The 20,880-nt window shown below is 41.0% G+C and overlaps 3 protein-coding genes across 7 annotated transcripts; all 3 read right to left on the minus strand.

The window, feature by feature from the left end:
- Positions 1–1,936: 1,936 nt before the first annotated feature.
- Positions 1,937–9,795, minus strand: aftphb (aftiphilin b). Of its 3 annotated transcripts, XM_071205626.1 has the most exons (9): positions 9,695–9,795; positions 7,967–8,233; positions 6,801–7,819; positions 6,161–6,339; positions 5,902–6,028; positions 5,627–5,683; positions 5,383–5,511; positions 4,718–4,773; positions 1,937–4,018 (listed from the first exon to the last, which is right to left on the minus strand). In XM_071205626.1, the coding sequence occupies exons 2-9, from the start codon at positions 8,196–8,198 to the stop codon at positions 3,886–3,888; spliced, it is 1,932 nt and encodes a 643-aa protein (XP_071061727.1). In that variant the 5' UTR covers positions 8,199–8,233; positions 9,695–9,795; the 3' UTR covers positions 1,937–3,885. The 3 variants fall into 3 exon arrangements, with proteins under 3 accessions (XP_071061727.1, XP_071061726.1, XP_033955990.1); XM_071205625.1 differs by having other exon boundaries at positions 6,801–8,233; XM_034100099.1 differs by lacking the exon at positions 4,718–4,773 and having other exon boundaries at positions 6,801–8,233.
- A 939-nt stretch (positions 9,796–10,734) lies between these two features.
- On the minus strand, positions 10,735–13,454 carry LOC117459850 (zinc finger protein 184-like). Its single transcript, XM_034101000.2, has 2 exons — positions 12,939–13,454; positions 10,735–12,347 (listed from the first exon to the last, which is right to left on the minus strand). Exons 1-2 carry the CDS (start codon positions 13,138–13,140, stop codon positions 11,389–11,391), a joined length of 1,161 nt encoding a protein of 386 aa, XP_033956891.1. The 5' UTR covers positions 13,141–13,454; the 3' UTR covers positions 10,735–11,388.
- Positions 13,455–13,712: 258 nt separating this feature from the next.
- LOC117460008 (oocyte zinc finger protein XlCOF20-like) lies at positions 13,713–19,774 on the minus strand. Of its 3 annotated transcripts, XM_034101207.2 has the most exons (3): positions 19,449–19,774; positions 18,896–18,934; positions 13,713–16,536 (listed from the first exon to the last, which is right to left on the minus strand). In XM_034101207.2, exons 1-3 carry the CDS (start codon positions 19,648–19,650, stop codon positions 15,476–15,478), a joined length of 1,302 nt encoding a protein of 433 aa, XP_033957098.1. In that variant the 5' UTR covers positions 19,651–19,774; the 3' UTR covers positions 13,713–15,475. The 3 variants fall into 3 exon arrangements, 2 of the variants coding, with proteins under 2 accessions (XP_033957098.1, XP_033957099.1); XM_034101208.2 differs by lacking the exon at positions 18,896–18,934; XR_011644445.1 differs by lacking the exons at positions 13,713–16,536; positions 18,896–18,934 and adding an exon at positions 17,268–18,092 and having other exon boundaries at positions 19,449–19,520.
- Positions 19,775–20,880: the final 1,106 nt, after the last annotated feature.

The following is a 20,880-nucleotide window of genomic DNA, read 5'->3' on the forward strand; positions in this document are numbered from 1 at the left end:
AAAACAAACCAGGTCAAAACAGAAATCCTGCTTTTTTGCACAAGACAGAATATAGCCAGCAGGGGGAGTAATTACACTGAAGCAGGTATTTTAACTCACTGTAGAGTCCACAATGCCTCTTGTTTTGGAGTATTTGAATCCTGTGTATATTGCAATAAGCTAATTAAGAATTGGGTGTAAATATTGTGGAGATCACATATCACTGTAGTTTTGGGGAACATCATTCTTTGGTAGGAGGATGCTTGGGAACATGAGGACCTTGGCCTGCATGAAAGAAAGGTTAGGCAGAACAGAGATCAGCTTGCAGGCCTCTGCACTCAGATCCTCGTCGTCCTGCTGAGGTTTCCTGATGGAGAACACACACACACAGGATTAAAAGACACACAGAGAAGACAAGGACATGTTGCATTAATTATGAAGTAAATATCCTTGTTTTTAGATTTAAAGGTCACCTATTATGCAAAATCCACTTTTTCATGTCTTTCATACATCAACATGTAAAGAGACTCTGAAAGTTTCAGGAAAAAAGATTCTCTCACTTTTTGTCCTGATCCAGTTCTATAAAAGCCTGTCTGAAAATGAGCTGATCAGATTGTGGCCACTTTGTGATGTCATAACGATGTGTTGTCTTGTGTAACCATTAGCCAATCAGCAACCAAGGTAACCCCCCCCCCCCCCCCCCCCCTTATCACCTGAATCTCCTCCTAGAGCACCATTGTGTTCTTTGTAACCAAATCTCTCTCAGAGGGGCGTGGGGAGGGGCTCCTGATTTCCATCTAAAGTAACAGACAGAGAATCAGCACTTTTGAAACAGGGCTGAAACAGAGGGGATTATGGGTAATGCTGCAATGATCGGTTTGGTATTTCGAGCCAAACACTTCATGTTCTGTATATATCTGAAACCTATATGAAAAACAGTATAATAGGGGACCTTTAAGTGTCATATAGTAAAACAAAAATATTAAGAGTGCATAGATGTTACAAAGGAACGGACCTGACTGCAGGGCTGGTTGTCTCTGCAGCCGACATCAGGCGACTCAGCGTGTCCTCCATGTGGATAATGCTAACACCCGTTTCCAGTTTGTTGATGGTCAACTCATACAGCTCCGGGTCAACTCCTTTACATGTGAGTGTGTGTAGCAAACACACATACAACTCAATGAGTGTCAAGAGGACTTTCACATCCACAAGCTATATTTATAGCAGCAGCATTATGGATTACTTCATATTTCTAATTTCAACCTAATTTATAATACAATCTGACCTGGAGGAGGACTGTCGCTACGACTACTGCTGCTGGAGGACCTGCTCTCCTCCTCAGCACCAAAATAATCCAGGTTGAGAGCAGAGTAGTCTGTGCTAACACGGGAGACAGGGGGTGAGGATTATTCGGGGGGTGAGAAAGAATGAGGTAGCTTGATTTTTTATTCATAAAAGAAGAATAGTGTTTTCTCCTTTTACTGAGACAACGGGGAAGACTGAGAGTGGGGAACAAAGCAAACACAGCTCAACAAAGAAATGCAAAGCCGTTGGTATTGGAGACATCACCTAGAATATAGTTCCAGAAACATGGACACAACATGACTCAGAATCGCTGCTGAAGCCAGTCGTCAGTATGTCACCCACTTTGAATGTATTCAAAAATATTGAAAAAGTCGGATCATTTTGATTCGTTTCTGCAAAAGCTTTCCCCCCCCAATATTCCTCTAAACTCTTAAATTGAAAAAGAACCAGCTAATCTTGAAAATGACACCACCTTTTTGTTTTTTACATCCTTTGACATAAAATCAAAAACGGACCCCATATCCCAGCAGGCTGTGTGGTGCGTGAATATTCCAACTTTGCATTCATCCACAGAAGAAAGGGATTCAGCTTCCATTGAGAGAGGAACGCTGAGGGAAGAGAGGTGAAACCAAGCAGAAACGATCGACTGATTTATTTCAGTATTTACAAGGATGTTCTACAAGTCGTTATTGCAGTCAGTGCATTACATCTGGATTTGAGCAGTACATCGAAAAAACTAAAAAATTAAATAAACTAGCTATACGTAGGTCCAAAATCCAATAACCTTTTAGAAAACAATTGCTGGCATAAAGGCACAACTCATATTAATTACTGTAACTCCAGTTGTATAAACAGTCCTGATTGGTAATGAAATATTGACAGTTATGAATTTTCCTCAGGCTGAATTGCTTTGGAAATAAACACTTCGTTATCCTGTCCAGCTGAATACTGAATATGCATCAGTGCACACGGAGTAAAGCAGCATACAATGACAGCGGTCATGATTATTAGGATTATGACAATAATCTCCAACGCATTGGAACCTAATCACACAATAAATGCATTAATAAAGCAATACATGTATTACGACAAACACATCCTTTAGTGGTGACTGGTTGTTTGGATTTAAAGGGCCTAAAATCTCTTGATTTGTTCCCCGTGAATACAGTAAACGTGTTTTGAGCACCTACAGAGAATATACTGCCCCCTGCTGTCCAAACTTTACTATTCCAACACTGTTCGGACGTCAATGATCCATTTTAATCAATGAACACAACAAAAGTAGGGGCTTCAAACAAAGGGCCTAAACTCAAACCTGTCTGCATGCTGACTTTTACCACTTTGTGATTTAAGAAAAGTCAGTTATCTTAATGAGCAATAGTTTCGCTATAAAACATTTTGTCATTCTTCTTTTTTATACTTTTAGTTTGCCCACTTCCAAAACATGCAAAATTGGTTCTGCTGCACATTTCATTTAACACTTTTATTTTCTTTAGCAGCATCTAATCTGCAACACTTTTTCTGGTTCGGTCTTTTAATTATTATATTACATTTACCAAAGAAAGCCCTGCACATAAAATAACGGTAATAATAGCAACAATTACTGATGTATAAATAATTATAGTCATTGAATTAGAAGCGCATCCTTTGTGTGTAATACTGATGTAAACACTACTCTAAAAATGTGATCAAATACTTCCTGAGCAAAGAATCACTCTAATACCTGTGTTGTCTTTTTTGGTTTCTCTTTATCAAAAGTTCTAACTTGACTGTGGGACATTTTACCTTTTGGCAAGCTCATATGGGCAAGAAAATAGCTTCCAACGAAAACTAAACACTGTTTAGAAAAAGGGCCAGAAACTGGATAACGGTGTCAGATTTATAGGCGTTATAATTCTTAGTGCATTATATAGTCATGTACTGGGAAAAAGGTAGAAGAGTAAGTTCAACCTTCACAGTGGTAACAAATAAATACAATACAATTGTCCTTTTGTATAAAAAAAATCCAAGTAATCGTCATGGCAGATGTTGTGACGATGCTCCATGAATTGACTAATATTAGGATGAGTAAATAAGGTCAGTGCTTTGGGGATTTATCTAGCCTTACCCTCAGGTATTTTGTGTTGTAGTTTAAAAGGAAATGCACCAAAAGAGTTCGTCCTGTTTTCCCTTGTAGTCCCTAGGTTTTATCACGTCAACATATGTGTTGTCCACATAACAACTGGGACTGACAAATACTGAGATGAATTCTTTGTAAAAGCTGGCAGCAGGTAAAGATGAGACACTAGTTGAAGGAAGGAGAAAAGGGTAGCCAATACAATGTTTCCCCAAAAATTGTTCTGGAATCATTTATGTGTTATTTTTATGCTTTGTATCGGTCTTACTTTGAGTCCAAGTTTAGGGACTGGGTCTGTTGGATGTTATATGTGTGCAAGTATTCTTGTTTGGACAGATTATAGAGACTGTGTTTCATTAGGTGAAATCACAAGATGTTGTGGTCACCCACTGAGTGAGTGGAGGGGAATCAAAGGGGAAATTAAAAGCAGCAGAACATGCCCTGAAGGAAGTGAGGAGGAGTCCAGAGAAACTTCCAGAGGTTCATTAGAAGAAGAAGAAGCCACGCAGGAACGGCTCAAACTGTGGTCTACTTCCAGCCCCAGAAGTGAGGGGCTCTGCGGGGGGACGTACCGTCCTGAGAGCTGCTCCAGGACAGCTTCCGGGGGGGGAGCGCCTCCTGCACACAGAGAGGACAGAAATAAATATGTCTCTTATCAGAAGAGAGCAGTAAGGTAAGTAAGGTACGTTTATTTATGTAGCACATTTTCAGACACAGAGGCAATAGAGAGGCGAAGTCCCGCCCATCTACTTCCGACCCATGGGAGATTATTTCGGAAAAAGTATGTATTGAAGTCAATGGAGAGAGAAAACGTATATTTCGATCCCGTTTGAATTGTGCCACGAATTACACATATGATGTTTGTCAATCTTAAAAAATAATTTCCATGTCAAAAAAGTCACAGTTTGTCGTAAAACTGTTGAAATATAAAACTATTAAAAATATGCAATTAGAAAGGCTACAAATCCCAGAATCCCGGTCCCGCATGCTGGCTCTTACGGAACCGACTAACTCCCCTTGTGTGTATGCACAGCTCTCAACGTGCCCAGACTTGTAGTGATTTTCACCTCTTTTAATACTTTCCCCCTCGTTCTGAAAGAAAGAAGTGAAATGTTCCAACATGACGGCCGTCTTAGTGTGTGGTGCGAGGCGGGAGATGTAGGTCATTGAGCGGTTCACACAAAAAAAGACACATTTTTATTTTTTTGACTTGCAAAATTATCTTTTAAATTGACAAACATCATATGTGTAATTCGTGGCACAATTCAAACGGGATCGAAAGATAATCTTTCTCTCCCCATTGACTTCAATACATACTTTTTCCGAAATAAGGTCCCATGGAGGTCCACCGGAAAGGGAGGGACTTCGCCTCTCTATTCAAAGTGTTCAAAGGAACACAATAAATAAACATAATGGAATAACAGATTCATAAAAACCATGCATAAAAGAGATACAGAATAGTTTAAAAACAACATTGTAAATACGGTAGGTGCTAAAACAAGTTAAAAGACTTCTGGGTAAGCAGATGAAAAAAGTAATGTTTTTAAAAGAACTCAGCGTTGGTGAAGACCTCAGGTACAGCAGGATGAATGCTGAGCAATAGAACACCCGTCTTGAATCTTGTTTGTTATTTGTAAATCATAACATATCAGGTATGGATTTAATCTGCAGATACTCTGGTTCAGAATGAGAACAAACTTACCTATGGATCCATTTTTTACACTTTGATTTTAGGTGCCTACTGCTAGAAATACTTTGACTACTGAAGCACTTTCTGCTGATTAAGAGGAATGCAGAGCCAGCAGTCAACAGTGTTACAGTCAATCAAATACTGCAACCACAAGAGGTCCTTCAGCGTACAGTAACGAAAAGTGAGAAAAACATTAGGCTGATGGCAGGTTGCTCGACTGACTGCAGCCTGATCTCCCCACCGGCTTACGCCTGGCGAGAGATAATTGAAGGAAATCAAAGAGTCAAATTACCTGCATTGAATATGTTGAGTGGTCCGGTGAGCCGGGGGGTTTTGGAGGTGTTGTCTCTGTGGTGATGACGGCTGTGTGTCGTTGAGAACTGACAGCTGGTACCGAGTCTTTGGTGGGCTCCAGCATTCCCTGAGGAGTAGTACAAGTTGGAAGAACATTACAACAAATCCGTAATCATAAAAAATGCTTCTTCTTCCCAATGAGGCCAAATCAATGTAGTTCATATGTCCTACAGTTGACTCACCAGGCCGGATGCAAAAGCTGGCACCGCCACTGGCTGCTTCTTCATGCCAATGAACACCTTTTACAAAGAGAAAATAGAACTAACTTTTACCAAAAACAACCAACAGCTTGTAATTCTATCCCTTGTAATTCTTCCCCGGTTTCATATTCTGTATACATACTGTAAGTCAAGCTTTTTCATTTGCCCTTGGATTGACTGTGGGGCAGTGCTCTTTAACACTGAATGCTGCATTATTAAAAGTGTACTGCTGTTTGGTTATGTTTAGCCTAACTCACAATGTTCCTCGTCTCCACACCGAGGCACCTGAGTAGAATCCTGTTAGCGTAGGAGCCCCCCCACTGAAACTTGAGGCCAACTGCGTCATGGAGGTCCTGGTGTGGCAACCACACCCCCCGCCAAATCCTGAGAAAGGAAAAGCAGCAATGTGTTGTATTCAGGGGAATTAGTAATTAAAAGAATAACGGCTGCATCCTGAAAGTGTCACAAATGTTAACATATCCACCATCAACACAGTTTCCAGGGAGTCAAACTCACCACTGAGACCTGGGACAGAGTGCAGGTTTCTCCTCCTCCCCCTCCTCACTCTCAGGGAGGTGTTGGGCCTGAAGCAGGGCATCGAGGCTGAGCACCTCCTCCTCACTTTCCACAGCTGGGACCTCCACCTCTGGAAAGTGAGCCACGAGGAGCTGCTGGACACGGCAGGACAGAGACGCCTAGCCAGAGAAAAATTGAGAGGGAAACAATTATTTTAATCAAATGTTCAACACTTTTGATTGGCAATAGACTTTACTATCACTATAAAGTAAATGTTGAAGAATAAGAATAATGAGACCATCGGCATTTAGATGGTTCTGTATACGTCTCGCTTTCGATATGCATTTGACACGTTTTTTATTTGCATAAAGCTCGTGCAACAATAATAACTTTTGGAAACGCAAAAAATGGTCTATTGCCTCTTTAAGGTTTTGCTGTAGTTCTTGTAATGCCTGTGACACAATTGGAACGTTTCTCTTACATGTGTCGAACAAGAAAACTAAATAATGACAGAAGCTTGAAAAATACCTTCTGAGAAAACAACTCCTGGATAATAAGACTCAAGTTTTCTCTGTGATCTCTGATTACCATCACATAGAGCAACAACAATAGAGACCGTTGTTAGGGGAAGGCCTCCCACCTGACAGCTGTTCCTCCCGGACCCCCCGCACCGCCCCCCCCTCTCCGGCTCCTCGTCCGTGTCCCCATCCGCCTGCAGGCTGCTGACTGGCTCTTTGAACTGGGTCCAAGTTCTCCCGTCCTCCTGAGCCCTCTGGTCCTTGAACTCCGCCCACGAGTCCTCTCCGTCCTCCTGCGTGGGCGCTGAGCAGAAATCTGCAAAGCTGTCACTTGGAGGGAGGTTTCCTAGACTCAGCCCCTCTTCATCATCACTTTGGACGTGTCCTTGCTCTAAGGTGCACTCTCTGAAGTCTGCAAAGTTTTCTTCAGCGTGTGTTCCAGTGTGTGAGAGTTCAGAGGTAGCAGAAGTTTCCTGAGTCACAGATTGGTCGCAAAAGTGAAAACCCTTGTCGTCTTCCGACGGTCTGTCATTTCCCAGTGCTTCTCCTTCCTCATCATCATCATCAGTCGGGTCCCAGTCAGTGTCATCATCTTGGGAAACAAGAGATGACACGTTTGGTTCTAAATCTAAAGAAGGACACTCGATTGAAAAATCATCACAGAAGGAGGTCAGATCCTCTGAAGCAGACTCATACACACTGAATGTTTGGGGGACAGTAGAAATGCCGTTTCCTCGACCTTCTCCACCTGACCCTCCATCCTCCGTCACCCCTGTGGTGTGTAAAGAATTTAAACAATGCCCCCTTTCCCTCTGAATGTCCCCACACTCCTCTCTAGAAATAGGCTCTTCCGATTGGAAATCCAAAGCCGCTTCCTGAGGCTCGTCATGGTCCTGAGATGTTTGCACGTGTGCTGCATCTCTTTTCTCACAGTGCTTGACCTTAGTGCAAACATTCTCCTTCTTTGTCTCGCATGCACAATGAGACCTGGGCTCAGAGTCCATCACAACATCCTGTCCTGAACCATGCCTGTGTTCCCCCAAGCTGTTGGATGACTTCCTTCCTTCCTTTCCTCTGGCATCCCATTGCTCTTTGCGGTCGATGGGAGAGAAGCCGCAGCACCAGGGGTGCTCCGCCTGCTCTGTAAACAAAGTGAAATCAGCAAACCCCGTTTCTTCCTTGGGACCCCCAACAGCAGAGGCTATGGGGGTCCTAGAGTTGTGGTTCCTTACAGAGAATCCATTTGTGAGGTGCACAGATGATTCAGCGGTACATTCTTGACCCCTACCGGACCCCACGTGCACAGTGGATGTGGGCTGGGATTGTTCAACAGTGGATTGAAGGGCGGCTGGCTTTATGGCGGTAGACGAAAGCTGTCTGAAGCTGGATAGGGAATCAGGTGACTCCCCAACGGAGAATGCCCCAAAGTCCCCAAAGTCGTCCTCCTCTGATCCCACCTCCCCGTCACCATCCAGTGGAGGGGGGGAGACGGAGTGCAAGGGGATGATGTCTGGCTCCATGGGTTCTCCTAGCAGGACCTGAAGGCCTCATGCACCTGGGAGAAGAAAGTGGAAAAGAGCAGGAAGATAAGCATTATAAACAACAGTCTTTCAGGGTATTTATGTGCACTGATGATGGTAATTGCTCCTCTCTTTCTAGCCGACATCTACAAAGAAGTTTTAGTATAGTTACATTTATTTTATGTTGTATTTTGGGATCTTACTGGAAGGCAATTAATGAATTACTTTGTACCCTCAGGTCATCTTGATAACTAAGTTAGAAATAACTTAGATTGTAACGACCTGCACCAAATTCAAAAAGGCCCATTTTTTTATTTCGACTTTAGAATGACCGACCTGAGTATCTCAGTTTTGCTTAAAAATATTTGTTTAAACAACTACTTTATTTTGTTTTGAATACTATGCAATCTGTCTGCGTGAAGACCTTTGTAATGTTGGTTTTGATGGTTGCTACACAAACCTTATTATAATCATAATTCAAAGTGTAAAAACCAATGAATCAAGAGACCTTTCTAGAATATTTAGATACAAGTTTCATGTCTGACTAAGTTTAAACTCCCCAAAAAAGAAAGCATGAAAGTATGTCAATAACAAATGGTTCACTTCCTGATTTGTAGGTGACATATTTCGGTTCAGTTCTGATATTCAACAGGTTTCAATGATGAGAATAGATAGAGGAACCTGCAAGTAGAAGCTTGTAAAATCTGAACTTAATAAAACTCTCCCACATCCTCTTTTGTGTCCATTTCAAATGTTTCCACCTAGATTAGAAACAGCCCTCATGCTGCTGATCCTGGAGTGGAAAGTATACCGCTCAGTAAAGTGAGACAGGAAACTCTATCCGCAGCTTTGTGCTACATGGAGGAAGAGTTTAAACCGAGTCCTGTGCCTTCAGGATCAGGGATTAGTGCCTCAACATAAACACACAACTGCTCCTTGAAACTAACTATAAACATTGGCCACTATAAATACTATTGTTACACAACTATTTGTCTTGTAAATAGTCAGTAAAACAGGAAAAACATAAGCATTATTTCTAGTGTCGTATACCTGGACACACAGGTGTCATGTCATCACATTAACAGCTAATTATGAAGCGTTTCATTAAATGCAAACACTGTCTTAAGATATATCGGTGTTGGTAAAGCCGAGCTACCTATGTATGGTTCATTATTTTTGAGTTAAAATAGGCTGCGAAACATACATCTTAAAACGCATTTGGTTGTCAAATCAAATCAAATGAAAAATATTTGTTATATATCATAAAACACAAGTTAGAATACAAATACAAATACTTTTAAAAAAACAAACACTGTCTGCTGGTTCCAAAGAAAGGGCTTTTATCTTGCCTGTTACAACACAACAGCTGATTAGCATGCATTACCAGCAGCTAAGCTAAAGTAGCTGTGTGCCTACCGTCCAAAACAGACCTTGACGTGCAGTTTAAACGATGCTAGTTGCTAAATAGAAATATAAAGAGGTGAATTGATATTTACCGACACTCATGCACTTTGTCTTCTTGCTATTTCTTGTGTATTTCTTGTGCCGCAGCTTGGCTCTCCATCCTCTGTCATCCTTCTCACTGAGTATTAACAGAGATGTGTAGAAAGTGAGGAGGTTTCACTCTGTCAAGTTTCCAGGTGCTGGATTAACCCAGTTTGCAATTGATTGACAACCACTTTTCATTAACACTGTTGTTCTCTAATGTATTTATTTCGCTTTCATATATATTTGTCTTCTTTATGTATGTTCATTATTTGGTATTGCCTCATTTCATATTATTTTTGGAGCAAGTACATTTTTGGCGTCACGCTGAAATCTTGAATGCGTTGTAATTAAGCCCCGCCCCCTACACATCCAGTAGAATAGAAACATCCCCAATGCCATCCCCACTCATGCTAGCAAAACAAACAAACAAAAACGGGTTCATGTTTTGAATCCATGAAGTCACTCTTCTTCAAAATAGACGATCTTTACTTTCTACCTCTCTATTTTTATTTTATTGTATGTGGGTTATAGTCTATAATATTCTTTCTTTATGTATTATACACTATACTATTACAAAGCAACCTTAATGGCATATTTCAGAAATTAAAAATGTGAATTGTTGTTTGTTGTTGACAGACTAACAGATTCTAAAGACAAAAACAACACTCAAAAACAGACATTTAAACAAGAACGTATTGTCTTAACAAAGAGCGATGGTCCTAGTTAAGCAGCATAAATAGATACATTATAAAAAATATGTTTGAGTGTAATTCTGCCTGTAATGCCTTGATATAATTGAGATTTAGCAAAAACGTAATCAGAAAATCCCAGTGTTCCTCCTTCATATGTATTCCAGTTTAATTGACATCACTTGTATTAGTTATTTCTCCAGTGTAGCTGTTATGAAGTGTACTGAAATGTTTGTACCTCTCTAAATGTATGCGTTTGTGTACTGTGATTTAAAATGTAACAATACGGATGATTGCTGGATCCATGCTTTTCATTGTTACAGGTGTACTAAGTGTCCACAAGTATCCCACACAATTCCTTATCATTTCAAAATACACAAAATGATTTTATTCATTTGAATATGTAAGTCGCTTTGGATAAAAGCGTCTAATATGTAACATGTAATGAAAAGAAGAACAAGCAGAAACAGGCATTATACAGATCAGGAGGAAAGTGGTTCAAGATCTCAAATGAGCAGAACAAAAAACCTTCAACAGAGAAAACAAAAATGACACAAGATAACTGTGTTTTATCTGTTGTAACTTTGTACATGCTGCCCTTCTTGGCCAGGTCGCTCTTGGAAAAGAGATTTTATTCTCAATGAGTCTTTTACCTGGTTAAATAAAGGATATATAACTTGATCTGCATTTTGACTTTCTCAAGAATCTCGCTTTGACAAACGAGTAATGTTTACAATGTTATTCTTAGGATATGTATTTATTGTCTAGATGCTATGTGTCCTTATATGTTCAAGTGACAAGCTTTACATCAGTATTCAATCCTTGTTTACTGTCCTTCAAACAAACTCCTTCTTATAAATGGTTGCATCCCAGATTCTGATCACTTGACTCAAAATAATAACAAAAAGCTAATGTTATCATTTCTTCTCGTTAACTTCAAGCCCCTTCAGGGAGGACAGAGGTACTGTGTGGCAAAACAATGATAAAGAAAAAAAATATATCAAATGTCAAAACTAACGAGTATGGGATGCGCTGGCTTTATGGTTCTGGTCGTGATTCCACAGTTTTGTATACGTGAGGAATCTCTGATCGCACTTCAAACAGAGAAATTTGAGATCTTTGGCACGACATTTTTTTAGATGATTGGTACTGGCGACGTTTTTTCTACATGTATTGCAAAAATATGGCTTTTCCCCTGTGTGCATCCTCGTGTGCACATTGAGGTTTGACCTTTGAGCAAATGACTTCGTACAGTAAGAACACTTGTATGGCTTTTCACCCGTGTGAATTCTTAAATGCGCAGTCAGTAGGAACCTACCGACAAACGACTTGTCACATTCAGGGCATTTGAAAGCCTTCGTGGTCATGTGAACCTTGTCGACGTGTTTGATCAGATCATAGTCCGTGTTAAAATCTTTAACCGTGGAAGTCCTGTCATCCTTCTGGGTTGGTTCCTGCTCCATAAAAGCAGAGTCACCGTGAATCGGAGTACAGGAGGACGAGCCTGAGCTGGCGTTCCCATTGCAATCATCGTTTAATGTCACGGTGATAGTGCTGTAGGTGGGAAACAGCTGGGTGTCATTTGGAGCCGTTGTTTTAGTATCCATGAGTCTGATGTTGACATCCTTGGAAGAACAATTGTTAAGGGCTGGGAGGATCCACCGATTCACCTTTTGACTGCAAGGAGCTAACGACACACCATTCCTTTGGTCAAATGTGTCGTCTGTGATGTTGTTTACGATAGATGTTACAGCCGGGGAAGATGGGCGCAGTTCACAGTTTGTAGCCGGTTCTGTTTTATGATGTGTATCACTGTAGGAAGGATCAGCCGGCGTGTCGAGAACATTGAAAGCGATGTCCGCCTGCTCTTCCTTGATCTGAAGAGAATCACAGATCTCCTTTTCCTCCACATTCGGCGGCAGCTGTTCTGGTTTTTGTGAAAGCAACATCTCCTGAGAGATCGTCTGGGTGTCTGAACAGACAGAGAAAACACATGTTATTGTTATAACTTGGTGAATGACCCTCGTATGACAAAAATAAAGAACCTTGAACTTTAATATCTTACACAAACAAATGTACACATGCATGCACTGTCGGCGGTCAGATGCTACATCTATTAGGAGTCATAATGTTACTTGATATGGAAGCTATTGAACACATTCAAGAGTTAATGTAGTAATAATACAATGCTTTGGAGTTACTGGGTCACATGACAAAGCTATTAAAAAGAAAGGAGACTTTTCATGTAAAATAGTACTAAAATCCAATACAAATACTTAATTCTTAACTTCCAGCGTAATAAGTAATTTATTTAGTCACTGGGTCACATGATAAAAAAGAAATGAGAACAATAAAATGCTGGTTTCTCCTTAACATATTGATATAGAAGGTGGACTAAAAACCTTTAAAAATAGAGTTGTGTCCTACTCGGCCAGTGTAGTAATACAATGCTGCATTGATTCGTAGTTCACGGGTCACATGACAGGGTGCTACTGAAAAAAAGTAAGCCTTTCAACAAATACCAGCAGAAGGTAACGTAACATTAATGCTTGCTAACACAAACCTGCGCTCAGTAGTATAACTCTCGGTTTCAGGACGGTCAGCTGCTCGATCTGCACTCTCAGCTGGAGGATTTCTCTCTTGCTGCGGACAGCTTCCTCCTGATACTCCGACACCGTCTTCTCCACCAGTCCGAAGACTTCCTCTACAGCCGCCTCCAGCCGCTCGCTGATCCGCAGCTTGAGCAGCAGCGTCGACGACATCATGGAGCTCCGGCAGCAAATGTTATGGGCGAAACAGACACTTTAAAATCCTAACCCTAAATATCAGCCGTTTCAACTACCAACTGCCAGACTGTAGTAAACTAACCGATAGTTTGTACTTCCGGTTCGACGTCATGACGTGCCGCTAATGAGCAAACACAAACAGTAGTCTTATCTATATTATATTATTTATTATATATCTGTATTTTTAGGGAAATTTCATACCCATAAATAAAAATGGGCTGACTCCAAAACAATATATTAGCACTATTAAACACATTAGGAATAAGGCAATCAAAAGTAATTTGACATTTAAAAAATATTTAATATGAAGTATCAAAATGTATTTTTCTTTCCGTTTTTTCTTTGGTTACTGTATGTAATGTCTTGCTGCTTTTTTGTCTGCCCCTGGACTTTGTCTGTTGTAGCCTATGTCAAATGTATGATGTTCATGTATGACTTTGAATAGATGAATAAAAACATTTAAAAAAATACAAAAATAAGCCTTAGCTATGGAGCTAATTTCCTGCCAAAAACTACACAGACTAAACATGTTTTCTTTTTAATGCCCACTGAATTATTAACAAACACAGTACGGTTTGCAAATACAAAACACCTTTGACAAACTAATGCATTTTGTTTTGCAATACAAAAATCATGCTTATCAAACAAACACATTACATTTTTCCAATAACTCATGTTCCTGAAAAATTAGGATATGTCTAAAGAACTGAACCGATGAGGAAGAGTAACCTTTTTTAATATATATACATTTTTTAAGTTTTGGACTCCTTTGCATTAAGTGCTGTCATGTCAGTTTACGTCTTTGTGCCTGTAAATGTGGAAAAAATCAAGACAATGGAAAAAATAAATCAAGAAACAGGAAGTATTGGCATGAAACAATTTGGAACTTTTATTATACAAATGACATGCACTGTTACATTAATGGCACATTTCCACTGCAGCAGGTAGCCCCGTTTAAGCGTCCTTAATCGTCCTCAAGCGGCCAGGCCAGTTTTTGGTGGCCTTTCCATATAGCGCAGCGCCGGCTAGCGGGTACTTTTCCCCTCTTTTTCCGGCCCCATAAAATCGTGGTTCTATCAGGCCAGGGCCAGGGCTGAACTAGTGACGTCAACACTCTCGAATGCTGATTGGTCAGAGAGAATCGTCACAAGATCGCGCGCGAGATCATCCCTAGCGTCGCATATATATTTAGAAGCAAATTTGCAACATTTTTATACACAGCATTTTTGTAAACGGAGGAGCTACAAAAATGGCAACGTCAAAGAAAAGCACACCGTGGTCGACCGAGGAGGTGACGACATTCCTACATCTCATTGGGGATGATCAAATCCAGCGGGAGCTCGACGGAACAACTCGAAATGTGAAGCCGATCGCCCCGCCTACAATGCGCTGCTACCCCAGGTCCTAAACTGTAATGGCAATGCGCCACGGCCTCGGACGGCCAGCGAGGCAGCCCGAGGCCTGAGCGAGGACGCTTAGGGACGCTTAAACGGGGCTACCCCGCTGCAGTGGAAATGTGCCATTCGTGTCTGCATGCATTTAACCCATCCTAGTGTTAGGAGCCTGGTGCCTTAGTCAACGGCACCTCGGCAGTAAACAGGAGGTAAACCGGTCAACTAGCACCTCAGAGTCCAATCCATACTTTTTTCCATTTGGGAACTTGAACCAGTGACCCCAGAGTTACTGAGGATGTTATGAATGCTTTATTTGAACAAGGAACTACATGATACTGAAGTACCTACCAGGTCTAAATCTAAAGTATAAAGAATAACAACATATATCACATTTAAATAATAATTATTAAGCTTACAACCAATCTGGAAAAAATTGATTTGCTAGATACCATACACTGGTTCACCTTTCAGCAAATACAGTCCTTAAAGGTGGGGTAGGTAATTCACTTCAGAAACAGGTTTTGTTATATTCCATGGAATGCTCTTAACATCCCGATAGCAATGAATACATGAAATGCTTTGACAATAAATACATTAAAAAATGTGGAAGCCGTGGCGCTGTAAAAAGCACGACCAATCATCTGAGCCGGCCCGGCTAAAGTAACTGGATGGCCTACCTGCCTGTCAGCCTTCCATCTGTGCACAAACCTATCTCGTGCCCTCATTGGTCATGTGCGCGTTCGTGTGTGTTGGAGGAGGGGCTCTGTGAGGAAGTGGCATATTTTTTCGGCTTCGTACTTTCAAATTCTAGCGCACTCGAGCTGGTTTCTACATTCTTACCGACCCTACCTTTAAGTGAGAGTTCAAAGATAACCCAGGCCGATCCTAGTACTTTCACACAGACACATTCTCACACAGCTTTAAGATTTTTCTTCTAAGTTCTGTCCTTGCTGTTTCTCAGTGATGTGTAGTTTCCATGACTCGTGAACCTGCACATGCACCTTCAGGTCTGCATCTGTGTAAAAAGTTCTGCCACATGTTGAACACCGAATGGACCTATCTGTGCTTTTCTTTTCTGTCCCTGTGCACAATGCAAGATGTTTGCTACACACAAAGTTCTTGCCGCATTTGTCACAAATAAATGTTTTTTTTTCAGTATGCCGTCTCATGTGAGAAAGGCAATTGAACTTGTATCTGAAAGTTCTGTCACACACGTTACAGCTGAAGGGTTTTTCATCAGAGTGAACTTTTGTATGCATAACCAGCTGGTGCTTCAGATTGAACTCCTTGTTGCATTCAAGGCATTTAAACTCCTTATTTTTGTTAACCTTACCTACATTCCTCTTTTCTTTTGCCATTTTGCGTTTTTTCCTCATTTCGCAAAGTTTGAAATGATTACTTGTGTGATAACTTTTCTCACAGTTGTTACAGTAATACGGTTTTTCCCCAGTATGCAACCTCATGTGAACAACACGAGTAGAGTTTTGAACAAAGGATTTGTCACAGTGATCACAAGCAAATGGTTTTTCCCCTGTGTGAATTCTTATATGCATAATAAGGTGGTGCCTTTGATCAAACTCCTTGTTGCACTCCAGGCATTTAAAGGCCTTGTTCCCTTTGTGGCTCTCTTCTACATGCTTTCTAAGATGAACATCCCTCGTGAAACGTTCACCACAAAGACGGCAATACGTTTGGTCTCTCGGAGGCGGATGCAGTTCCTTAAAGACCTCAGCGCTATGACTCTGTGAAGGCAACGGTGATCCATCTCTTTTGTTCCCCTCTTCTTTCATGCTTTGGTTTACACTCAAAGTTTCAGCCGTGGAGCATTTGAGCAGCTCACTAGGGACAGGTTCTGATTCACCATTGTTTGAAGAATCAGCCTCCGGCTCTGGGCTGAAACACTCATACGCTTCCTTCTGTTCTAACTGCTCTTGGATCTCCATTTCCTCCAGAACAGGAAGCGCAGGGACCGGCTGGGCATCTAAAGTACAGAGAGGACACGTGTTATAATCTGTCAACTCAGTAATATTATTATCCAAGTAAGTGTTGCATACAGTCGTTAAACTTTAGCAATTTAATATTATAGCTTACTGGATTTTTTCAACACCATGTATTTTTTTGTACTAAGTCTTGCTAATTTATAAATAATAGATCCAATAATAGGAGGTGTACCCTACTCGTCTAATACAATACTGCATTGATTTTGAGGTCATGGGTCTAATAAAGTGGAAGCTATTGTACAAAGTTCAAATGATGCGATTTTTGGTCTTTCTGCAGATAGCTTGTTTGTTTGATAGTAATAAATACTCAAAATCAACTTATTGAGTAGATTGACTTTCTTTGTGTAGATCATTTGGTAAATGATAAGGCAATAATAATAATAATAATAATAATAATAATAATAATAATAATAATAATAATAAGTAAAATTCCGGAGCGAATGTCTGTCGAAAATCGAACCTAAAACCTCGGTCTCTACAACCATATGGCCATGGCTGGCCCTTGGCATAGGCAGTGTAGGCGAATGCTAAGGGCACATCAATCTATGGGGGGGCGCCGGAAAAAAAGTTAGAAATTAAAGATATATATTTTTTATTTCAAAACACAATTTCCCGATTTTGGATCAACAAAGTACATCTTATTATCTTATACTAACAGAACTACGGCTATATTGCGTACAGCGCCCATAAACTAGGGCGCCACGCACCCCCCCCCCAGTAAAAACCAGAGGTTTATGTGAAATGTCATTACATTATATTGCATTTAGCTGACGCTTTTATAAAAAGCGACTTACAATAAGTGCGTTCGACCAACAAAATACAAACTTGAAGAAAACTGAATCATATAAGTACATCAGGTTTCATAGAGCAAAAACATTTCAAGTGCTACTCAACTGGCTTTAGATAAGCCAGTCCTTTATTAGTATATAAGTGCTTTGTTAGTAATTCTACCGGAAGGTGTGTAAGCTTTCTGCTGTCCTGATTTCAATGGGGAGCTCATTCCACCATTTTGGAGCCAGGATAGCAAACCCACGTGTTTTTGCTGATGGGAACTTGGGTCCCCCTTGCAGCGAGGGTGCAGTGAGCTGTTTGGCTGATGCAGAGCGGAGTGCACGCACTGGGGTGTACGGTTTAACCATGTCCCGGATGTAGGAAGGGCCAGATCAATTCGCAGCATGGTACGCAAGTACCATTGTCTTGAAGTGGATTCTAGCAGTTACCGGAAGCCAGTGAAGGGAGCGGAGGAGCGGCGTGGTGTGGGAACATTTAGGAAGGTTGAAGACCAGACGAGCCGCTGCATTCTGGATGAGCTGCAGAGGTTGGATGGCACATGCAGGCAGACCAGCCAGGAGGGAGTTGCAGTAGTCTAGGCGTGAGGTGACGAGAGCCTGGACCAGAACCTGTGTTGCTTTCTGGGTCAGCTGGGGACGCATCCTCCTGATGTTGTAAAGCGTGTATCTGCAGCAGCGGTTGTAGCAGCGATGTTTGCAGTGAAGGACAGGTTGTTATCTAGGATCACACCCAGAGTCCTTGCAGTCTGAGTCGGGGAAACAATAGAGGTGCCGATGTTGATTGTCAGGTCAAGAGTGGGACAATCTTTTCCCGGAAGGAAAAGCAGTTCAGTCTTGTCAAGGTTGAAGGTTGAAATAGTTATTTTTTTAAATAATGGTTTCAGTGTGCAATTATAGGTTTTAATTTTGTATTTGTGTTCATTTAAAATAAATCAAACTCCCAAAAAACCTATACAGCTTTTATTAACATTAGAATTTACCGTGTAAGCGGCCGCGGGGGGGGGGGGGGGGGGAGAGCTTTAGAGAGCTCTCTCCTGAAAGACTGAGCGGCTCTGATAACCTCAGCTCAGTGAGGTAAAGGCACACCTTTATATGATCATTATAGTTATAAAAAAATAACAGGGGTATAGCAGGGGTGCCCAACCTTTTTTGAACCGAGAGCTACTTTTAAAGTTGCCAGTCTGCCGAGATCTACCAGTCCAAATAGAGAGGCGTAGCCATTACTGACAGCCTACAACCAGGTAAATACACACTTCTACTTGTATAAAACTGACCTTTGTACGATTAATACTTCATAAAATACTGCAGATCCTTTATTTTACCTCTTTCTAATCTACACACATACAAGTATTTAACTGAAGTTACACAACAGTGTTGTTGATACAGAGTTGGAGTTTATTCACACGTCACGTACTACAGTGGGTAATGTTTTCAAGAAACATTGAACAGTGCTGCCACATATGACACAGGGACAAAAGAAAAGACACTGAACCCTTTCTTTGCCATTATATAAAAATAGTGTTGCTACAAAAGTATAAATTAGACTTACTAATAAGACAACTCAGATCTGAAGCTACACAGGAATCTGCTGCCAAAGTGCAATAAAAAAGACAAAATTAATAGAATCAAAACCTTTTCTTTTTTTTGCATCTTAGTAGAGTATAAAAAGAAATGCCTTTAAAATAGGATCCAAGCAACACTAGTTTCTTAACCTGAATTGATAACAAGGCTATACTCAATTTAAACAGAACAGATCTTAATGTTTGCATTCTTATACCATTTTGTACAATAATTATAATGAATAAGTTCAAACAAACTAAAGCTTATAGCTGATTAATAACAGTATTTAACTTGAATTTTTATTATATCAAAAACCTGTTGAAATGTTTACTGTCCCCCAAAAGCGCATGGGCGCCGTCAGCTAAAATCTTGCCTTGGGCAGCAAATTGGTCAGAGCCGGCCCGGATAGTGAGTGTCTGCATTTTGGGGGGGGGTGCCAGCTAAAATGTTGCCTAGGGCAGCAAATTGGTCAGGGCCGGCTCTGCATATGGCAACCGGCTAGAAGCTAACGTAGCATTGATGCTAAGTCTGATGAAACCAACCTGCACAGTATAATACAACCGTCGGTTTCAGGACGGTCAGCTGCTCGATCTGCTTTCTCAGCTGGAGGATTTCTCTCTTGCTGCGAACAGCTTCCTCCTGACACTCCGAAACCGTCTTCTCCACCAGTCCGAAGATCTCCTCCACAGCCGCCTCCAGTCGCTCGCTGACCCGCAGCCTGAGCAGCAGCGTCGCCGACATCATGGCGCTCCGGTTACCGTTGGCAGATAATGTGAAGGGTCACCCAGAACGTTTTAAATAAATAACTAAAGTGGTCGTGAACTGAATGCCAGTGGCAAAACAACGACTTGCTTTGGAAAAAATGCTGTCCAACTTGATTGGCAGGCGTTAGTTAATACTTCCGGGTCAACGTCCCACTAGCTTTGTTATGCTCCTGTACAAAACAACTCCAAACCTAATTCTGATTTGTTTTACCAATAATTAAAACAATATCGTAGCACATAATGAAAAAAATTGTGTATTTAACAAATATTGAGTCTGAAACTGTACTTTATTATTATCTTACTTTGGTAAAAGTAGAAAATATAGATTGGGCACTGTAGCCTACAGCAGTGTTTTTCAAAGTGGGGGCCCCGGCCCCCGGGGGGCCGCCAGGGGGCACCAGGGGGGTCACTCAAAGTTTGAGGGAAACAGGATTTATTTATTTTTTTTAAGTTTCATTTTTGTAACTTTTTTTTCGATGTTATTAATAACTGCATATCTATCAATCTATGTGTCATTTGATGCCAATCTTTTCATATTTTGTTTTTTTTAATCACACGACCGCCCTTCAAGCCAATCAGAATCGAGCTGCCGCTACTGAGAGTGAAAATCTGCTCAGCTTTTAGAGCAAGTGAGAGCTAGTGAATGTTTCGCTCTGCAGTGGATGAGAGCACGGATGTAGCAAATGTCGCATAATTTCATTTCATTTCAAACCTTTATTTAACCAGATTGGTCCCATTGAGATCATAGATCTCTTTTTCAAGGGAGACCTGTAATTGCTTGCATACATCAGATTTATTTCAGAAGACAACTTTGTTGAGGAAATATTTTGCAAAGCACTGGAAGGTAGGACCACATGAAGAGACATTTTCCAAGTTTTAGATGAGTACATCATCTCAAACGGACTTGACTGGTCTCGTTGTGTGGGTGTGTGTTCAGATGGGGCAGTGGGACTATGACAGGCAAAGAAAGCGGAGTGACAGCTTCGATCAGGCAGAAGGCCCCAAATGTAGTGGCAACGCACTGCATGTTTCATCGGGAGGCACTTGTACACATCATTTAAAAATAAAAATGCAACAGGGGGGTCCCCGCTAGAGGATAATGCTATATGGGGTCCTTGGCATGGCAAAGTTTGGGAACCCCTGGCCTTCAGTACAAACATCATTGCTTTTCACCATTGTTGTGATTTTCCTTAAATACTTTATAGAAAAT

This window comes from Pseudochaenichthys georgianus, chromosome 15, assembly GCF_902827115.2.
Source record: "Pseudochaenichthys georgianus chromosome 15, fPseGeo1.2, whole genome shotgun sequence".
Classification (NCBI taxonomy): domain Eukaryota; kingdom Metazoa; phylum Chordata; class Actinopteri; order Perciformes; family Channichthyidae; genus Pseudochaenichthys; species Pseudochaenichthys georgianus.

What these genes read in the sequence shown, in the direction of transcription:
- aftphb (XM_071205625.1), bottom strand. Translation starts at nt 8,198, where the DNA reads ATGGAGCCAGACATCATCCCCTTGCACTCCGTCTCCCCCCCTCCACTG. An exon ending in GTGTGGAGACGAGGAACATT is followed by an intron (nt 5,684 to 5,901) that starts GTGAGTTAGGCT and finishes TCTTTGTAAAAG; the next exon opens with GTGTTCATTGGCATGAAGAA. An exon ending in GGGACCTTATTTCGGAAAAA is followed by an intron (nt 4,019 to 4,717) that starts GTATGTATTGAA and finishes CTCTGTGTGCAG; the next exon opens with GAGGCGCTCCCCCCCCGGAA.
- LOC117459850 (XM_034101000.2), bottom strand. Translation starts at nt 13,140, where the DNA reads ATGATGTCGTCGACGCTGCTGCTCAAGCTGCGGATCAGCGAGCGGCTG. An exon ending in AGTTATACTACTGAGCGCAG is followed by an intron (nt 12,348 to 12,938) that starts GTTTGTGTTAGC and finishes CTGTCTGTTCAG; the next exon opens with ACACCCAGACGATCTCTCAG.
- LOC117460008 (XM_034101207.2), bottom strand. Translation starts at nt 19,650, where the DNA reads ATGATGTCGGCGACGCTGCTGCTCAGGCTGCGGGTCAGCGAGCGACTG. An exon ending in GGTTGTATTATACTGTGCAG is followed by an intron (nt 18,935 to 19,448) that starts GTTGGTTTCATC and finishes GCACTTTGGCAG; the next exon opens with CAGATTCCTGTGTAGCTTCA. An exon ending in AGATCTGAGTTGTCTTATTA is followed by an intron (nt 16,537 to 18,895) that starts GTAAGTCTAATT and finishes TCTGTACTTTAG; the next exon opens with ATGCCCAGCCGGTCCCTGCG.